This window comes from Aulonocara stuartgranti (assembly GCF_965226115.1).
Source record: "Aulonocara stuartgranti genome assembly, chromosome: 7".
In the NCBI taxonomy this organism is placed as follows: Eukaryota; Metazoa; Chordata; class Actinopteri; order Cichliformes; family Cichlidae; genus Aulonocara; species Aulonocara stuartgranti.
In genome coordinates this window covers 25,242,566-25,262,887 of record NC_138945.1, presented here as the reverse complement: position 1 = coordinate 25,262,887, position 20,322 = coordinate 25,242,566, and the positions used below count along the sequence as shown (strand labels likewise).

The 20,322-nt window shown below is 41.3% G+C and overlaps 1 protein-coding gene across 1 annotated transcript in view; it reads left to right on the top strand.

Moving 5' to 3' along the window:
* Positions 1 to 18,785, top strand: part of lrrc75bb (leucine rich repeat containing 75Bb) — a 38,557-nt gene extending 19,772 nt beyond the window's left edge. The window contains exon 5 of the mRNA XM_082542260.1: positions 17,417 to 18,785. Within this exon, the coding sequence (XP_082398386.1) occupies positions 17,417 to 18,032 (616 nt within the window). The 3' untranslated portion in view covers positions 18,033 to 18,785. The remainder of the gene's footprint in view (positions 1 to 17,416) is intronic.
* The last annotated feature ends 1,537 nt before the right edge of the window (positions 18,786 to 20,322 follow it).

Sequence of the window (20,322 nt, the reverse complement as noted above, 5' to 3'; positions counted from 1 at the left end):
TACAGGTATAAGGTTGTATTATCTGCAAAATAACAAAGTCAAGAATGAATAAAGTAATTGTGAATCTTTTACTTTTGTTGTTTTACTTACTTTAGTTATGAAAAGTGGAGTTTTTCCTGGTAAATGTAATTTTTCTTGTTGTAAAATAACACATCACAATGTGTGCTTACTGGGATGTGCAATGCTTCTTTTTTCTCTCTCTCTCATCCAATACTGCTGTGACTGAAACACTGCCAGTGACAAGTTTGACAAACCCAGAGCGTTAGTCGCCCTCTCGTTTCCTCAGTAGTAAAATCTGCTACAAACCTGTCCCGTATCACTTCATACACTGTTTTGAGTTTTATAAATAATTACTACAACAGTTCCCTGTTGTATTATTTTTATGTCTCTAGGTTAGTTGTAAATCGCTTTTCATTAGTTCCCTTCCTGTAACCTTAGTCATCTCTTTGTGCTTCGTCCTTTTGTGTCTCCCTGAAGTCTGCCGTGCCTCCCGGTTTGTTTACCTTTTGTCTATGTCAAGTTCATGTGTATTAGTCTCTGTCTGTGTTTGTGCTTCCTGTTTTATTTTGGTGATCTCTTGTTCATGTGCGCCGTCTTGAGTTTTGCTTCCTTTGTGTCGTCTGTTATGATTCTGCTCGTCAATGCCTCGTTCTCCCCAGCTGTCTCCACTTCCCCTAATCACCCTCCTGTGTGTGTTGTCTGTCTCTCTGTTCTTTGTCAGCATCTGTTTAGTTCCTGTTTCGTCTTGTGCTTAGTGTTTTCTCAGTCCTAGTAACTCCGGTGTATTTCTTAGCAGTTTATAGTTTTCTGTTTTCCCCTTTTGGACGTTTGCTGCTTTTGTTCATTTTTTGCCATCAGTTGAATAAAGAGTTTGCTTTCTGTTAAACCCCGCCTGCTCGTGTCCGCATTTGAGTACAACTCAGCTTCCAGTCTGCACATCCTGCAGATTATGACACAGATCCCAAAGGTGCTCTAATGGATTTGAATCTGGTGACTGTGGAGGCCATTTGAGCACAGTGAACTCATTATCGTGTTCAAGAAACTAGTTTGAGATCATTTGAGCTTTATGACCTGTTGTGTTATTCTGCTGAAAGAAGCCATCAGAAAACAGCTACACTGTGATAATAAAGGGATAGATGGTCAGCAACAATAATCAGGCAGGCTGTGGTGTTTAAATGATGTTGGTACTAAGGGGCCAGAAGAGTGCCAAGTAAATATCCCCCACACCGTTACACTACAGTGTCATCACCAGACAATGTTTTTCCAATTTTCTGTTGTCCAACTGAGGCTATAATTTACAGGGGAGCCCCTGTATATTGTAGCCTCTGTTTCCTGTTCTCGGCTGACAGGAGTTGAATCTAGTGTTGTCTTCTGCTGCTGTAGCCCATCTGCCTATTGTAATGAATGGTTATTTGCATTACTCTGTCCTTCCAGTCAGCTTGAGGCAGTCTCGCCATTCTCCATGACATCAACAAGGCATTTTCACCCAGAAAACCGCTGCTCACTAGATGTTTTCTCTCTTAAACTAGAGATGGCTCTGTGGAAAAATCAGTTTCTGACATACTCAGTCCTGCCTGTCTGGCACCAACAACCACATAAATCAAATTTCTTCCCCAGGCTGGTGCTCAGTTTGACTTTGACCATGTCTGCATGTCTAAATTGAGTTGCTTCTTTGACTGGATGATATTTTAACCAACCCCTAAACTGATGTACTTTGTGAAGTGTGCTTTAAGTGTGTTATCAATGCTTGAGAGGTAGAGAGAGAGCGAGATAAAGGATGTAAAGGAGTAAACAAAGGACACTGATTTGATCAGCTCGAGAAAAATCCGTGTAAACAAATAAAAATGCTCAAACTCAGTTAAGTAACAGTTACATTTGAGGAAACATTATGGGGGGAAAAAGAAAAGAAAAACAGTGCTAATCATAATAATACGGCACTCTCCCCGAACAATTAACCCAGATCGAAAGATGGTTTGACAGCTAGAGTTGCCTTCCCGCCCGAGTCTCTTGGTTGCAATGTTTCGAAATAACACTCAACAAAACAACAAGGCAGACACTCCCAGTGTGCTCATTAGCAAGCTCTGTCTCTCTCACAGCTTCGGCTGCAAACATCCACACAGCAGCACTATACTGTGGCTGTCTCTCTGCTGCTGGATACGATGCTGTCTGAAACATGCAGAAAACGTGGCTGCCTTTGGATTAGATTAAGAATCAGTTTACTTGATTTCAGATGCTTTTCATTACAGCTCAATCTTCTCTTTCTCAATCCCTCACTCCTTTCTTTGGCAATCTTCTCGCCCACCTTTAAGCTCTTCTCTTTCAGTAACCCCCCGACCTTCAGTTCAACCTATTTGAAAATCCCCTTCTTGCATCGATTTTCTCCCTCTCCCCCTTTCCTGTGGGATTTTTTTCTCTCCTCCTTGTGAGAGTCCATTTTGTTCAACAGTTGCCACACCGAGCGGTTCTGCAGTTTGAGTCGAGGCTCTGGGGAAACGCTCTGGGGGAAAGGCCTGTCAGTGAGAGAGAGGGAGAGAGAAAATCTGGAATCAGTGCAAGGTAGCAGATTAAAAGTCACACGCAGCCCCCGCCTGCCCTCCCCTTCTTCCAGACTCACTTTGAATCGATCAACAATTTGATCTTTTTATAAAATGAAAAGGCGATAGCTATTACGTAAGCTGCATTGTACCCTCGCAATCTTATTTTCTCCATTAATTGATAATGAGAACCCATCTGTCGAAGTGTCCCCGTGGCACACGGGAGATTACTTTCATGAAATATATGCAAGTGGTTCCAAATGTTCAACAGATGACATATAAACTATAATTCAAGCTTTATTACAGAGTCTTGTTTTTTTTTTTTTCTCTAACACTGTAAGTGCAAAGCAAGTGTGTCGCGCATAATATATTATCGAGGCAGTTTCATTCTTACTCTGCAGCTGCTTGTGCCAGCTTTCTACAGTATTGCCAAACATCCAGTGGAGTTTTTAATGTTACCGTAATTGGTATTGAATTTCAGATTAATCAAGCTCATGCTTCATATTGCACTAAAATTGCGCCTCCAGCACATTTTGAAGAGATTGGAATCCAATTGCAGATTGCTATTTCATTACTCGTCTTTACTGCAGGGCAATAATTGATGCGATGCTCTGGCAGCAGATATTAGAGGCGTCTTCAGGTAAAATTACTATAGCTCAAGAAGAGCACTCATTCTAATAGGGTAGAGAGAAAACCATCCAAGTATTGGAAAAATATCTGTGGAGCTGTTTTTTTGGTTGTTGTTGTTGTTGGTGTATTTGAGTCAAGATTTAACTGAAGCTCATCTTCAGTTTTGTTCGTCATGCTGTCCAATGCTGAAACCAGGCGCGGCTGTGACAGCTGTTTTGAGCAGGTGGGAACAGCTGCGGATGAGTGTTGATAACCCAAGTCCTGACATTTGACCCAGACCTCACACTGCTCAAACTAAACTGCTTTTCCACCCACATTTCACACTGTGAAGGATGTCCAGATGCCAGTTTCATCACTTTCATTTTGGCTTCAAGTTTTAACAACTGACATCTTCCAAGGTCTTGTTCGTCTGTAAGTACTCACGCTTTCATAGTGATGTAGCAGTGATTTAGATGTGTTTAGTGTGTTATGAAATAGTCAGAAAGAAAGCATCTGGAAACATCTGATAACATTTAACATCTGAGATCACTTTACTGTTGCACAACTCAAATATTTTGTAATAACACAAATTTACAACAAAGATTAAAAATGCCACGTGTTCATCGGGAATTTCAGTGGAAACCAGCAGAGTAAAGGGAAAAGAAACAAGAGGCAGATATCTATAATCTTGAGCTTCTGTCATGTATGAAGTATTCATGGCTGGACCATCGGTTATGCTTTGTTTTGCTCATTTTCAGCCTGATTTCTGGTCATACCTCAACTGAAGTCCAATCACAACATGTGAAATGTGCACCTGTCTTCCAGCACATACCGAGCAGCCTACTGGATCATAGACAGTATGGGACTATATTTTAATGAGTTGTTAGTTGGCTGTTTTTGCATAAACAATTTCGACATAAACATTAGATCTCAACTCAAGAAACAAGTACACTAATAGCCATGATCTGCCTAAATCTTGCATCTACTGCACAAAGCTCACAAATGTGTCATTCTCCTTTCTACCAGAGTTGAAATGCCCTTCCTACTTTAACAAGATCACCTTTTCCGTGCCTTTGCTCATAGGCTGCACTTGCACAAGTGGCACTTCATGTCATGTTGTCACTTCGGAATCACACCCCTGCAGCACTAACGAGTGAAAAGCCATCCAGGCATCTTCACTATACAACTAATTTTGGTTGAGTAGTGAAAATTCTCTAGACATCTCTTTAACAGTTTGGATGCCCATGACCACTTTTACAGCTTCAGCCCCGAATCTGTGACAGCTTTTCACTAATCACAAGGGAAAAAAGCTCAGTGGGATTTTCTAACTAGCTTTTTTCTGCTCTCCTCAGCCTCATTTGCTCTAATCTTTAAAGAACTCCCGTCTTCCTCGTTTCCTTGCTGTTATTTCGAGAATTCCCCTTTTGCACAATCCTTCCAGAGCCACAGCAATATTTGAATCAGAGCTTACCTCAAGACAACATTTACACTGATGTGGTTTTAAAAAATGTCTGTCTTTAATTTATCTTTCTGGGAAAGTCAGACCAGATGGGATATTTATGGTGTTTTTAAGGTGAAGTTCTGAAAGGACACCATGATGGAAGCAGAGCTACTCTAAGTGTTAATTCTAAGAAACGCAATAACAAAACGCTGCTTTGACTCATTGGCTTTAAAAAGGCTGAAATACACCACTCAGATCAAATAGACAGCAGTGAGAAATGCACAGTGAGGCGCTCATAAATTAAACCAGACAGTGATGAGAAGAACAAAGGCACATGAGGACACATTCAAGTTATTTCTATTTATTATTATCTTAAATGTTTAACTTAACTCAAAATTTCAAGTTGTTTTTCAATTTTGATTTAATTATTCAGAAGTCGAATCTGTAAGTCAACATTTTCAGCTAATAAATCGATATTTTGGCTTAAGAATGGTGAGAAATCTTTTTTAATGGCAGAGACTTCCTTAACACACATCCTGTGAGATACAGGGAAAAGAGGGGGAAACTGCTAACATGAGCAAAGGCAAAGAAATAAAGAAATTTCAGTAATCTTAAACACACTGACCATGAAAGTTTCTTGGCTCCCTGACGATGTATTCTACTCACTTTCATGTCATGATGTCCTGACTTTACCTCTGCTGCTGTGATAATTTGCTGGGAACACCAAGTGGGTCTCAACTTGGAAGTGATGTAACTCAAATATGCACCAGGGGATGGAATAATAATGCTTACCGACATTGGATGGCGTGGGAAACGTTAACACCGAAAAGAGAAAGCAAATAAAAGCAAAGAAAGCTGGATCTGTTCACTTCAGCCCAACTGTGACAATGAGAAACTTGTTTTAATTGTGGACAGGACTTTAGTTACCGGCCAGGTTTTTTAAACACTGCAGGAGGAAGTTCTTGGTCTTTGTGCACAAGGTCTGTCAGACTGTCAGAGTTCTTATTTATATAGTCATACTTTGTGGTATCCAGTGTTAAGGAAAGATATATCAAAAATGTATGCAAACATAATCTGTTTGAAAATAAGTGAATGAGAGGGAGATGGGTGGAAATGCAAACTGGGGCCAATCATCCAAAGCAAGAGAAGAGCATGCGGGCAGGGTGGAGCGGTTGAAGACAAGTGTCGGATTTCATGTGTGACAGAAAGAGTGAGAGAGAAGGTTAATAAGATGGTAGTGAGACCTAGTCTATTGTTTGGAGACAGTGGCACTGACAAAAAGACTGGAGGTCGAGCTGGCGATGGCAGAATTGAAGATGCTCAGGCTGTCATTGGGAGTGAGCATGATGGATAGGATTACAAATGAGTATATGAGAGGGACAGCTCAGGTTGAGCAGTTTGGAGACAAAGTCAAATATTCAAGAGTGAGATGCTTTGGTCGCATGCAGAGGAGGGATAGTGGATATATTGAACAAAGGATGTTGAAGAATGAGCTGCCAGGCAAGAGGAAAAAGGGAAGATCTCATAGGAGGTTCATGGATGTAATGAAAGACATCCAGAGTCTTGGCGTGACAGGAAAGTATGCTAGGGTGAGATGTGGTGACCCCTAAAAAAAGAAACCAAAACAACACGATGATGTAAACACGATCTGTGGAGACAATCAAACAACAGTGTTACTTTAAGCTTTGTTAAAGTTTTTACGTCTGTATAAGGAAATACAACACAATGTCAACCGAGCAAGGCAAACTGGTCCTCAGCTCACATCCTTGGCCTTTCCGTGAAGGGAAACTGAAGAAGCTGACTGGAAACATGTGAACATATGTTTCATGCAGTGTAATGGTGTTATAGCGACAGTATAGCACTACACATTTCAACCCTGCTTTCTGGTTGAAACGTTGCCTTTCTCAACACAATACACAGGACACTGTTTGTATAGTAGTAGCAGCAGCTATACTAGTAATCCAATCATGTGTGTGTACTAAGTGGTGCAAATACACGGAAGAAAAAGCCTTTAAAGGTGTGTCGTTGATGGGACAGCACCCGATTAGGCATTTAGTCCCAGACAGTTCCTCTAACTCAGGTCTGAAAGCACCTTTTGGTTACTTTCTGACTTTAGCTGTTGTGCTTCCTTGACCTATTAAAACCATGAAACTGTGGACAGACATTTTTTTGTTCTTCTTTAAGCCATCAACAGTTGAAACTTACATCTGTCCAACACTTTAGCGTAGAGCTAAATATTAAGCTGTTACCAATAATGTGCACATCTGCTGCTGGTAAAATTAACTATCTAGTTCTTCTTTAATGTTTTTACTGTACTTGTGACATCTGCAAACTAAGTTTTGTGTCATCTGCCTTTAAAGCATGCGTGACCTATTTGTCTGGAGCCAAATTACCCCCCTGAAGTGTACTCTGGCAGTCCAAACAGGCTCTGACACAGCGTGCCTGACCTCTGACTACGCCGCAAGGTCAACGCATAACTGAGGAGGGGAAAGAGTTTGTGGGAAAATATGAACTACAGATGTCTGTTTTTTGTAAAATGTGACCGTCCCTGTTTTTATTTCCCTTCGGCGATGGAGTACTCTACTTGAATGCACGCCACATTCAGTCTCCTCGATCTCCTGTCTCTCTGACCTCCACTTTTAATACAGCCTTAAAGATCCATCCACCATCCTTGTCCATGAATAATTGAGGGCTTCCCGTGGAGATCCTGCAGAGTGAGGCGGAGGGAGGAGGAGGCGCTCAGTGACTTCAGGGCACGGGGTGACAATTAAATAATTAGAATGATTAAATGTGTTGATCTTTGAACTGAAGATCGCTGGTGTAGTTCGTTTAACTGAAATAAAATCCTCTTTATGCATTTCAAGAGCTTCTTTCTGATGGTTTCTCCTCTCCTAACCGTTCATGTTTTTAACTGTGAATCAGAGATAAGGCTGCTTCACTAAAACATAAATAAGGATTGTTGTGTTTTTGATGATCTGCGGGGTCTCCTTCCTTGAAGGCTGACACAGATCACTCCACACGATCAAGCCCCCGGGCCTGTGTTTGGAGCCCTGCATTTTAATGCTGGTTTCATAACTGCGCCGTGACACGGTGTAGCAGAGACAGGCACACTCCTCCATGATATACAGTTATGTAATGCAAACTGTTTCTATGTGTTCTGTCGCAGCGCTCTTTCCTCCCAGTCATCTAGTTTGTCACATGAAATCAAATCATGGGTGAATTTATAGCTCACCCGAGAAGCACGTGTTGCTTCTGCCACACTGCGCAGTTGAATTGTGGTACATCCTGTACCGAGAGGTTTAAGTATCATCGGCACAAAGGCAACGATATGCTTTTGGTTTGAATTTACATGTCATTAGAAGAGATCCGCGTCATTGCGTCGCTGGGCCGTTTGTGTTATTTTTGGTGTAAAATGAACATAACAGGGCGTTAATGTTAGTGGTATTTACATGGGAGTCAAAGACATTTGGTTTCTTTTGCGCTGTACTGTACATTACTTACATTTTTTGGTGGGAAATTTTTTTTTTTTATGAGAAAAAATGTCACAGCAGGTTGTGCAGTCTGACGTGTTTTCCACATCGATGTGTGAAGAGACCTCTGAGAGTTGTGTGATGGAGTAGCTTATAGTTGTGGTTTATAGAAACTCGACAGACCCTGGAGTCTTTTTTGTTCCTGTTTTTCTTTGTGCTAATTAAAACTCCACCTTCAGACTCGTACGAAAGGCGGATGGTGACTAATGGCGCTGCATCTTTAAGGGTGGGACTGTAAGTTGGAGACTGTTCGACCTGTGTTTTCCATGATTTGTGTCTTTCGGTGAGATGAGACAAAAAAACAAAACAAAAAATGGCGAGAGCTTTTCTCATTTTAAGGGCACACGCTGTCACTTCTTTCTCAGTCAACACCGACGTTTCCCCGAAACTTCGAATTCAAAGTTTCCAAGAACCAAGTGAATGATTTGAGATGTCAAAACACTGCACAGCCTCAAGCTGCTGCATTGACAGTGTACAATAGAGGCAGCCTTAATCAGCCCATCCGCTAAATGTTTCACTGAAATTTAATCCAAATCCAAATGAGCTTTGAGGCTATTTTTTCCTTCCCAGAAAATGTGCCATTATCCCCATGAAACTGGAGGACTCTGGATGGTGTATGTAATCACCACTTTCATGTTTCCTAGTGCATTTTCTGCAGGAACCGTAGTATCAGTATGACAGTTGCATAGTTGTGCAAATTCAACTCCATTTTTAGAGTCGCTGTAAAGAATCCTCATTAACACGGGCCAAAGTAGCCTGAGGCGTAAGAGTGACACATAGCCGATGCTATAACTGAGTCAAGCTCCACAAGCTGGTGGAGAAAATGTTGAGCCTGCAGTCAAAAGGCCTGAAGTGACATCTGCAGAGAACTGAAGGATCAGCCCTTTAGCAGCTCACTTTTCAGCGATGAGTTTGTACAGTACATTGGACCCTTGTAAGGCCCTCCCTGACTGAGACAGACTACCACGCATGTATTATACAAATGCCCGGAGGCAAAACAGTTCAGATCGATCTGAGGTATACACAAGTCAAGACCAAAGCGTTGATGAAGCAGACATTGATCTGGTCGTCCCACGGGTCTGTGGTACAGCATCCACATCCAGTGTTTCTTAAGTGCTTTTATTTTATTGCCCTGAAATGAATCTGGTGTATCTCTGCATGCTCAGCGGGAAAAAATTCAAATCAAATTTGTAGTTCAGAGAAGTTTCTCCTCACAGCCGAGATACTGCTCGTTATTCTCTCTGATGTGATCACGGACATGCTGAACTTGGTCAGAGCTGTGCAAATGGACCACAGACCTTTTCTAATAACATGTTCTAATGAGACAGATTATATAATATAAATGATTTATTAATGGGTTATAATTTGTAATAAAGTATTCAGCTTTCATGCTTTTAAGAGACTGGAGAGAATATGGATAATGCCACCATCAAATCACCCACAAACTTCAGCTGTATGGCCCACACAGACATATCTGCTTAATAATGCTTCAAACCAAGAAATTAATATATTTCATAACAGAGACCGGAGACTTCTTGGATGGGCTGTTAGTGTAATTGATTGCACAGCAAGACCTTATTTGTCAAAAGAAAATTAAATAAAATAACGCTATGAAAACACTACTCAGAGGTGCTGTTAGAGGATTATAGAGGTTAGGGTTATAGGTTAGGGTAAGAGTTTTTTATAATTAAAGAAAAAAGTGAGAAAAGTAAGAATTATCACATTAAAATTATGAGGGGGGAAAAAGTCAGAAATCTACGGTGGCCCCAAGGGGTCAAATATACTGTAATTTAAGAAGACGCTTGTAAATTAACAATAAAAATTGCTGCAAAAGCACACAAAACACAATGGAAATTGAATAAAAACACAATAGAAAAAAGAAAACATCTGAGGGACCGGAACAAACTTAAGAGAAGCAGAGAATTCTTCAGTGTTGTGAGGGAGAAAAGGGGTAGTGTGTGTTTAAATCGCATAATTCATACAAAACCAGCGCATGTTTGCTATTAGCAGTAAAATGTTAGCTTGTCATTTCTACCGTCTCCACAAAAACACTTCCATTGTGTTTTGTGAGTTTTGCTTTGTTTTAGAGGGGTTTTTTATAGATTTTTTTTGTTCTGTTTTATTTGAGGTCAGAATTTTGACTTTCGCCTCAGAATTATAATTTTTTTCATCATTGTGAAAAAATAAAAACCCAAATTCTGTGATTAAAGTCAGAATTTCTCACTTGAGGAAGTTACTTGGAAACAAAACTCCCTTTTAACAGGAATAAAAATGCAGTAGAAACAGGCTCAGGGAGGGGCAGCCATCTGCCGTGACCAGTTGGGGGTCATTTTAATAACTTATAATGACAGTGAGGCATATTTAATATCATACATCTCATTATTGTTAGCAAGCTTTTTTAATTTTAAAAAATAACTGCTTAACAGTAATAGTTCTTTACAGAAACTATATGCAACTGCATGAGTGAAAAGATGAATCGAGATGTCAGCCATGCAGTTAGCATCTCAAGAAACAGATTAATGATTTTTCCCAGGTTCTCCGCTTTCCTCCCACAGTACAAAGACATGCATGTGAGGTTAACTGGTCAGTCTAAATTGGCCGTAGGTGTGAATATAAGCATTGTCTTTCTCTTTACGTTTGCCCTGTGATGGACCCGTGACCTATGCAAGAATACCCCGCCTCTCATTCTATGCCCAGATAGGGTTGGCTCTAGCTCCCCAGGATAAAAAGAGATCCATGTAGTCCACGAGTCATGAAGTCTGCAGATAAGATTTTCCCCACATTTCTCACCCTATCAGCTCTTTTTAAATGTGTTCATCTCCTCAGCCTTCCATCTCTGCCTGGTTCAGTGCTGAGAAAGTGTTTGGTTGCATTCAAGCAAAAATTGATTAGTACATTGGTGAAGGAGGGAAGCTGCAGACTAATGATGGGCACTTAACTTTTTGAGACAGCTAGACTGAGTGGAGACTAACGGGGAACAGAAAATGAGTGTGAATGCAGAAATCAATGGACCTGCTACGACCGAGCCTTAATGGAGAGGCTTTAATGCTGTCTGGGGATGTATAGAACAAAATTACAACTCCTACATGTATCTGGTAAATGTTTCAGTGAAAATGGGAAAAAAAAGCCAAAGTTGTATATTTTACATCTGGAAATAAAAGTTGCAAATTGAATATGAATATTTTTCTATTCATTTTTGTTTAAAAAAAAAAAAAAAAAATCAGCTGTTATGTATTCAAAAGGCACAGAAGTCGCCGGGCAGCCTAGACTGAATAAATCTCTGTCTCAACAGCAGCAGATTGTGCAATAGATCAAGCCACTGTAGGTTTTTTAATCAGCGCTAACTCCATTGCAGTCTGAAACACGCTGAATCACTCGTGTAGCTCCTAAACCGAATTCTCAAAAATGTTTCATTAAGTCATTATTCTTTCAATTTGTTCTGACCCTTTTTGTGCACTCCACTCTCTTTGCCTGCACTCATTTTTAACGTCACAAACCCCAGATGTTTTAGTCTCCACCTCTGGGGTTTACATAACTACAAATCAACAAGGACCCTGGTTCAGTGGATAAAAGTTAACAACATCCCAGAGGAAAGACGGCATATGAAAAGCAATTAGACAGCCTGTGTGAACCCACATTTAAGCAGCCAATAGTTTGACACATGAGACTCAGCCATTATTGGATTCCTGCGCTGTTGTATCAGTTGCTCCTGAAGATGTCAATAGATGGATTTTCCTCAATTATTTGCTTTTAAATTGGTCCCGAAGCTGGGGACGCTCTCGTTCACATCATATTTATGGGGACGTGCTAGCCTTTGAAGTTGTTTGTGACTGAGCTAGTCCAAGAGGAAACGCACCACTGCCTACAAGTGTGCAACCACATCAGAAAGAGCAAAATAAGACATTTTGTTGTTTATGTTGTTATCATTTTCATGCTGATGGACAGTTGCATACACTGTGGCTTTAGAAATCCTACTTATGCCCCCTGGGCCTGCAGCTAACTAAGGAGCCCGTGGGTGGAACTGAGCTCACGGAGCTGGGAGGAAGCACATTTTGGGGGATTGGGGGGGGGTCTTTACTCTGTCTCATTAAAATCATATTAGAGCCCCACCTCCCCGTGCACCACCTACTCAGTTGCAGCACCTACTGTGCCTGTCTCATGAAATAGCTCTTTCTACATGAATGCAAAGGCACCACAGGTGAGAGGGAAAGGTTCTAGCAGAAGGAGGAAAACCTCCTATAAATAAGTCAGAGAGAACAATAGTCACTTAGATGACAGTAAAGAGCAGAAGCTGCACAGTGGAACAGAAAACCTGTGGTTGATTAACCCAAGAAGACTTCTCCTGCTTTTTAAGTTGCTTCTTAGCAATGTGCAAACCTCATTCATCATTTTCTGTTTTCTGTATTATTAAACTGAGAAAAAATTATTGAATAGTAATTTAATTGTTAACATATAAGAGATCACAGAATTTGCCGAGAAACTAACGTCAAATATGAGGAGCGATCCCCAAACTAGGTGTAACAGGGGGACAATGAGAACGAATCAGAGGGGGACCATGGAAAATTAAAAAAATATATATTACAAATTAAGCAATGAAAATTAGCATAGAAGACTTTGGACAGTTTTCAGGCTCCTGTGCTGTGTCACATGCACTGGTACAGGTAGAACATAAAAATTACATGAAAAGTAGCACTGAAAAAAAAACCTTTGTTTAACTGAATCTCTGCAAATTAGCTTCTTGAAGGTCAGACATACTTGCACATCAATTGCCCTGGTTAGGATTTTATGTTGTTATTATGTTAGGTTCACTAACGTTCACTGTTATCAGCCAATCACATGGCAGCAACTCAAGGCATGCAGACGAGATCAAAATAACCTGCTGAAGTTCAAACCAAACATCAAAATGGAGAAGAAAGATGAATATCACTTTGAATGCTGCAAGACTGCTGGTGCCAGACGGGCCAGTTTGAGTATTTTAGAAACTGCTGATTCTGGATTTTTCACACACAGCCATCAGTTTACAGAAAATGCATTAAAAAGGCGAAAATATCTTGTGAGCAGCAGGTCTCATGGTGAAAATGCTTTGTTGATGCCAGAGGTAAGAGATGAATGTCAAGACTCCTTTGAGCTAATAGGAAGGCTAAAAAAACATTACAACCAGGGTATGCAGAAGAGCATCTCTGAACACACAGCATATTGAACCTGCAGCAGCAGAAGACCACAATCGGTGCCACTCTTGTCAGCAAAACTTTTGTATGGGCTGAACAAGAAGATTGGTGTTGCCAGGTCTGATGACTCTCAATTTCTGCTGTGATTTCCAGATGATAGGGTTAAAATAAAATAAAAAAACATGACAGCATGGATGTGTTGTAGTACAACCCCAACCTTTTTTGCACCACGGACCAGTTTATGCCCGACAATATTTTCACATGTTGCGGAATAATACAACAAAATAAAACCAGTACCGGTACCAGAAAAAAGAAGATTTATTTATAAGACACGGGAAAAGACCCAGGGAAACCAAGTTAACGATAAAAACAATTAAAAAAATAATGTTAAAAACCCTGAGAACCATCAATTTCACACCCGAGCCTCAACTCTCGCAGCCCAGAGCAAACAACTCGCGGACCGACACCAGTCTGTGGCCCGGGGGTTGGGTACCGCTGTTGTGGTATAATGATGTGGCTATATTTTCTTTCTTAGCATTGTTTAAATGTCACAGCTTACCTGAGTATTGTCCGTGACTATGCCCGTCCTTTTATGACCACAGTGTTGTGATGACCGTCTTCTGATTGCTGCTTCCACCACAATAACTCGCTGTGTCATTATCTCAAACTGGTTTCTTGAACATGGCATTGAGCCACTGTAATCAAATGACACAGTCAGCAGACATCAATCCAGTTGAGCATTTTACCCTCAGCAGTACAAGACTGATGGGGTATTGTCATCACCCCGCCGGGTGGGCGGCCAGGCAAGTGGCGTGCACACCTACGTTTGTGAATGCGATAACTCGAGGAAGAGGAGAGGTAGGCGTTTAAAATCAATAGCATAAGTGTATCTACTAAAAATATTGGACGAGTTCGAGTCTGACCTCAAGGTCAGAGGTCATGTTTTCTGAAAATCTTGTGAATGCGATAACTGGAGAACGAGGCGATGTAGGACTTTGAAATTTATACCATGCATGTATCTACTAGGAGGCTGCAGTGTAGCGCTGGCAGCTGCCAGTATTTTTAGGATGTGATGGAACAGGAGATTCACTTTGTGGATGTCCCCTATAATACATAACCCAAAAATACGGTTTTCATTCTCATATGAAAACTGTTCTAGGTCTTTTAATCTGTTAATTATTAGAGGTTTAGGTGTACCTGGTGCGTGCAATTCAATAACCTTTTGAAGGGAGCCATTCAAAAATGAGAGAATGAAGGGGTGAATATGTTTGCTTCAGCAGATCAGATTTAGAACAGGAGAGACTGTGAGGCTGTGAACAAAACAAACCGAAGAGGCCAAGAAAATAGAAAAGAGCAAGAAAGTGAGAGGCAGTGAGCAGGAGTGAGGATATGAGGGAGGGAGAGATGAATTATAGCCTACTCCTCAAATCAATAATCTTGCGAATCGCAGCCCCGGTGTGCTACAGATCTTCTTCTTTCCCTTAACCGAGCAGAGAGGGTGACAGATGTAAAGAGCACAGCCTGCCAATTTATGAGGCTCCCAGACAGACCAGAGAGCAGAGAGAGATGTAGGGATAATCCTTTACTGCGTCTGAGGAGGCAGAGGGGCGAGGAAAAGCAAACAGGACTAAGACAAAAACAGAATGAACCTCTGGTCGCTCAAACAGAGCGTTTTTCTGCTGTTTGTTGATTTTCTTTAACTAATTCTCCATTTGTTTGGCATATCTGTTTCCTCTGACTTCTTCAAAAAAAACAGTGTTCTGCAGCAGGCTCTGTCTACACACTCCTGTACCGCCCTAACATGTATGTTTCCTCCTTTTAGCTCAGCTATCCATATTCAACCAAGTTCTTTTATAACGCAAATGTTTTGTTGAGCAATTCCATGACAGATCTGGAAGTCTGATAGTTACCGATAGTAGTATTTCACCTTTCACTGTGTTCCTGCTAAATGGAGAGATTCCGTAGTATCCATTCTGTTGTGGCGGGTGTGGTTTGTGGTGACCTGCAGTGGAGACTGACACCTGAGTTTGTTGTTGTTGTGCCGTATGTGTGGCTGGCAGCTGGGAAGCTGCAGCCAGAGTTAAAAGAGCAGCAACCGGGAATAGTGTTACAAAGTGCAAATATGTGGTCGGGTCCGTCCTTACTGCCACAAACTTGTTCTTATAAATGATGCTGTACTTCCTCTTATTCTTATAACATGCAGATTGCATGGGGTCCTAAATCAGGAGATGTAAACACAGAGGGTGCAAGGTGCAAACCACTGGTTACAGTCAAGAACAAGAATGCCAGATTAGACTGCCAGAAAAAAACCTAATAGAGCCTGCACATATATTTGGATGAAACCAAGATGAACTGATGCATACTGCAAACATGTGGAGGTAATGTTGGGCATGTGTGACTGCCAGTGGAACTGGGTCACTAGTTTTTATGGATGATGTAAGTGCTGAGAGAAGAAGCAGTGCTGCAAAACCGATCAGATGGCACTTCCCAGCGCACAGGGATAATGACCCAAAGCAAAGTGCAAAAAAAACCAAGAGTTTCTCAATTCAAAGAAATTGGATATTCTTCAGTGGCCAAGTCTGTAAACTGATCTCAACCTAGTGGGGCAGGTTTTTAAAAAACTGAAGACAAACCTAAAGAAACCCACAAACAAGCAGGAGGAAACCGCGTTTGGTAACATCCACGGGTTCTACACTCCAGGGAGTCAAAGGCATTTCCTCCAACTATCAAAAACATATATTATATATTTAAAATTGTGTTTGTTTGTCCAGTTACTTTGGATAAACATTCTTGAAATGTTAACATTTATAAAAAAAGATTGTAAACAGTTAATGCGAGGCTTTTGTAAAACCCCTTAAATTAAAGCTGAATGTCGGCACTTCAATCACATCTTGACTGCTCTGGTCCAACGTGGCAATCTACAGAAGCAAAACCACAAGAATTGAGTCTTTGTCCAAAAAGTTATGGACCTATCTGCGTAGGAGTTTCCTTTCAGATGGTTTCACCCTAACATCTGTTATCCACAGTTTGACTGACATAGATGGTGACGTGTTGCTTTTATCACTTGTGTGTCTTGCCTTTTCGAGACTGTTTGTACGTGCATCATCGACTCTTTTATCCTCCTGTCTGTTCTACACAATATCCTAACAGCCATTTATCAAATCCTGACAGGGAAAAGTTCAGGGAAGTACATGTATTTGCCTTCTTGCTGACAGTTTGTGGAGAGGAATCATGCATCTCTCAAGTGTATACATTAAATTTAAAGCTAACGCCAGTTTCTGGCTAAATTAACTTAATAGGGAGTCAGTCCAATGGTAATCATCGCCTCTAACGCCCAACTTTACACTGTCTGTATTCTTATAAAGCGTACTGCAAAATGTGGCGCATCCTAATGCTCCTGGCATAAAGACTCAACTGCGAATACTCTCATCTCTAAACTGCATTCATCTCAACTCCAGTGGCTTATTAACCTGTCACTCACAATATTTCAAACACAAGTGGCCCGATTTTCTTTTTTCTAACCCCCAAAAAACCCAAACTTTCCACTGAATCCCTGTTTTCAAAATAATCCGTGTCCCAGGAGTGACGCTACAGTCCCAGATCATAGCAAGGAGACTCATTTGTCAGGGTAACATGTTTACTTTTGCTTTGTTTGCTCGGTTTGCTTAATCACAAATATTTTAATTTTCTTGTCTCTGTGGGGTTTATTTTATGGATTTTTTATTTACTAGTAGAACTGGAGGTGACACAGAGGTGAAAAAAACACATGACACTCAAAGCTGAAAACACCTGGCGCCTTTCTACGCCGCACATTCAGCACCGGAGACAAAATTTGTTATTTGAGAGCCTCGGGACGAAACATAAATGCAAATTCTCTTCTGCGTGTTATTGTGGGCTGAACTCAGCCTAATGCTGTTTCTTTTTTTGCAGTCTTTTTTGCAGCAGTGGAACATTTAGAGTCTACATTATGGAGCCCTTAAATCAATAATGTCTGTATCAATAAGTAACACCTACTTGTGTTTGCATAACTAAGCATTTTCTTGCACATTTAATGTCTGCAGCAAATCACCATTTTGTACCTCGGAGACCAAACTTTTGAACATCGTGATAATGATTTGTTTTTCTTTTAAACAGCCTGAAGACCACGCTGAAAAAGAAGCTTTCGGGAGACGTTGTCAACCTGTCGGGAATCCCGCTCTCCGGCCGGGATGTCCACCGCGTGGCCTTCTACCTTCAGAGCAGCAGTGACATGGTGTCCGCCGTAGACCTGAGCTTCACTGAACTGCAGGACGACAGCTTACGCATGCTGCTGCCCTACCTCAGCTGCTTGCCGAAACTCACCATACTTGCTGTTAATGGCAACCGTCTGACAGCGGCCATCCTGAAAGACCTGACAGATGTAATGAAGGAGCCCAAGAAGTTCCCCACGCTGGCCTGGATTGACTTGGGGAACAATGTGGATATCTTCACCATCCCGCAGCCGCTGCTCGTGGCGCTGCGGCGCCGCTTCGGTTTACGCAGCAGCCTCCCCACCATCTACGAGTACAGTGAGGCGCAGGCTTTCGGTAGCTATAACCCGAACATGGAGACCTCTGTGGAGGAGCCTAGTCTGTACGAGGAGGGAGATATAGTAGAAGATGATAGAGAGGAGGAGGAGGAGGAGGAGGAGGACAGACTGGAGCTTCAAGCCTGGGGCTTTGGAGAAGAAAGCATGTCAAAAAATGTGCCGGTGCACTTCTGTGGGAGGTGATCGCCCAGAGCTGCTTTCTTTTTGACTGGCAGCCTTGCATATCCCTCTGTATCACCTTGCTCCTCCTGCGTTAGCCGATGTCAGTGTGGTAGAAGATGCTTACAGTGACCCACACGTTTCTGAAAATAACTTTAAAATAAGTAAATGTGCTGTGTGTCCCTCTGGATGCTCTGACTACTGAAATTAAATGTGAGAATATGTTTGCGGACTGATTTATCCTTCATTTATCCAGGGGAGTCTGAACTGATCCAGCTTCCAGTGCTTCATCTTACTGAAGTTGTGTGCTTGTCCCACTTGGAAGCTGGAGCAGCTGTGGATTAAGTGCCTTCCACGAGGGCACATCAGCAGTAGCTGCTGAGGAAGAGGGGAGTGTTATTAATTCACTTTCTCTAAGCACATCCTTTCTTTTTTCCATTCCTTGCCTGAATATGTCAGGGTCTGATATATATGTAAGTAACTATATATTCTGCACATGTGATGTGACAATAAAAGTGATTTGATTTGATTTGATTTTATCCTGCATAGGAAACACTTAAGAAACAGGAACATTTAGCTTACTTAGAGAAGAAAGAGTATGGAAAGTATAAGCAACAAGTTGACTGTAATGAGTCGTTCATCAGCACTCCTGATCCAAGACTGTACACTGGGTAATTATTCACTAGAGCCAGCTGGAGGCACTATATTAGTGATTCGTTCATAGTTATCCATAAAGTGAGGGGTTTGATTGAAACACAAAGTGATAGAGTAGTCATGAGTAACAAATATTAAATATTAATTAGATTTTTAGTAATGAATAAGCAGTTATTGTTTTGGGTTGATGAATATTTGGATCAGAGTTGATGAATTTTTGTATGATTATGAACCAGTCCTCCTCTCCCTCCTCCGTCCCACCCAATCCCTAACATCCTGTCACACCAACCCTCTGCAATTACTCCTTCACTACATCTTTGAATCTCTTTTGTGGTTTTCCTCTTTTCCTCCTCCCTGGCAGCTCCATCATTAGCATCCTTTGTCCATTATCTCCACTATCCCTCCTCTGCACATGTCCAAACCGTCTCAGTATTGCCTCTCTAACTTTGTCTCCAAACTATGAGTACCACCATCTCCAAGTCATACACCACCGCAGGTCTCACTACCTTCCTGTAAACTTTCCTTTTGACTCTCGCTGCTATCCTTCTGGCACTCATCATCTCCACCCTGCCTGCACTCTCTTCTTCACATCTCTTGTGCACTACCTCTCTCTTTGGATGGTTACCCCCAGGTGTTTCACCTAATGGCACACTAATATCGTATTTTCCAGCTGGTTCTGTAGGAAGTAATTGTCAGAAGTTCGGGTGGGAGAGCACTGATGAACGACTGATTACATATCGGTTCATTCCTGAGTCATTCCTCTCTTGTTCTAACTAAGCAAGTTTTTTTCTGCCCTTTATTGTAAAATCTTAGAGCTTTTTTGTGATATGTATGTTTTATCTGGAAATAAATTAAAGTAATTCTGTTTTCATTAAATATGATTTCAGTTTTGCTACAGCTGGGACTCTGCATTTCTTCAGGAGTTATTTTTTTTAATCGATCAGTTATGATAAGCTAAAGCATACTGAATGATGCTTCAAGTCCGTGCCGATGTGCCGACAGAAGCCCTGATGCACGCATGGACACATGCTGGCAGGAGCACACAGAGTTTGTGAGCTGCTGATGAACTGGTTACTGCCTCTATCAGGGCTCGTTATGCCCCTTCAGTCAGAGACGGTGTACAGAGGATCTATTTTTTTTCTCAGCAAATAGGACCGTAGCCCCAGATCATTTCGTCCAATGGTGATCATCGAATGATTCCGTTTATGAATCAGACAACAAGAAACGAGAAGGAAACCGCCTATTTTGAAGATGTTCTCACAGTTTTGTAGACTACAAGCAGTTCTGCTTTTTCTTTCCCTTTCTGCTGTTACGCTCCCACGGACAGATCAGATTTTGTTGTGGCATGAGTTTTGTTTGTTTGTTTTTATATATATGGGTGGCTGCCACCCTTTTGTATTGGTTTTAACAAGTGGGCATGACTGTTTACTGTAACACAGCATTTAACCCGCAGACAGATAGCATCTACGTGTGCACTACATTTCCAAATACATTTCAAATTCTTTTGAATGGGGAGCTTGATGATTTCTTTTAAAAAAAAAAACTGCTGTCTGTGAATACAGCTCACACTTTATCCTACCAGTATTAATGTGGTCTGTTCTCTTTCAGTGCTGTTATTCATGAAATTCAGAGTATTTGTGTTTACAGGGGGACATTAATG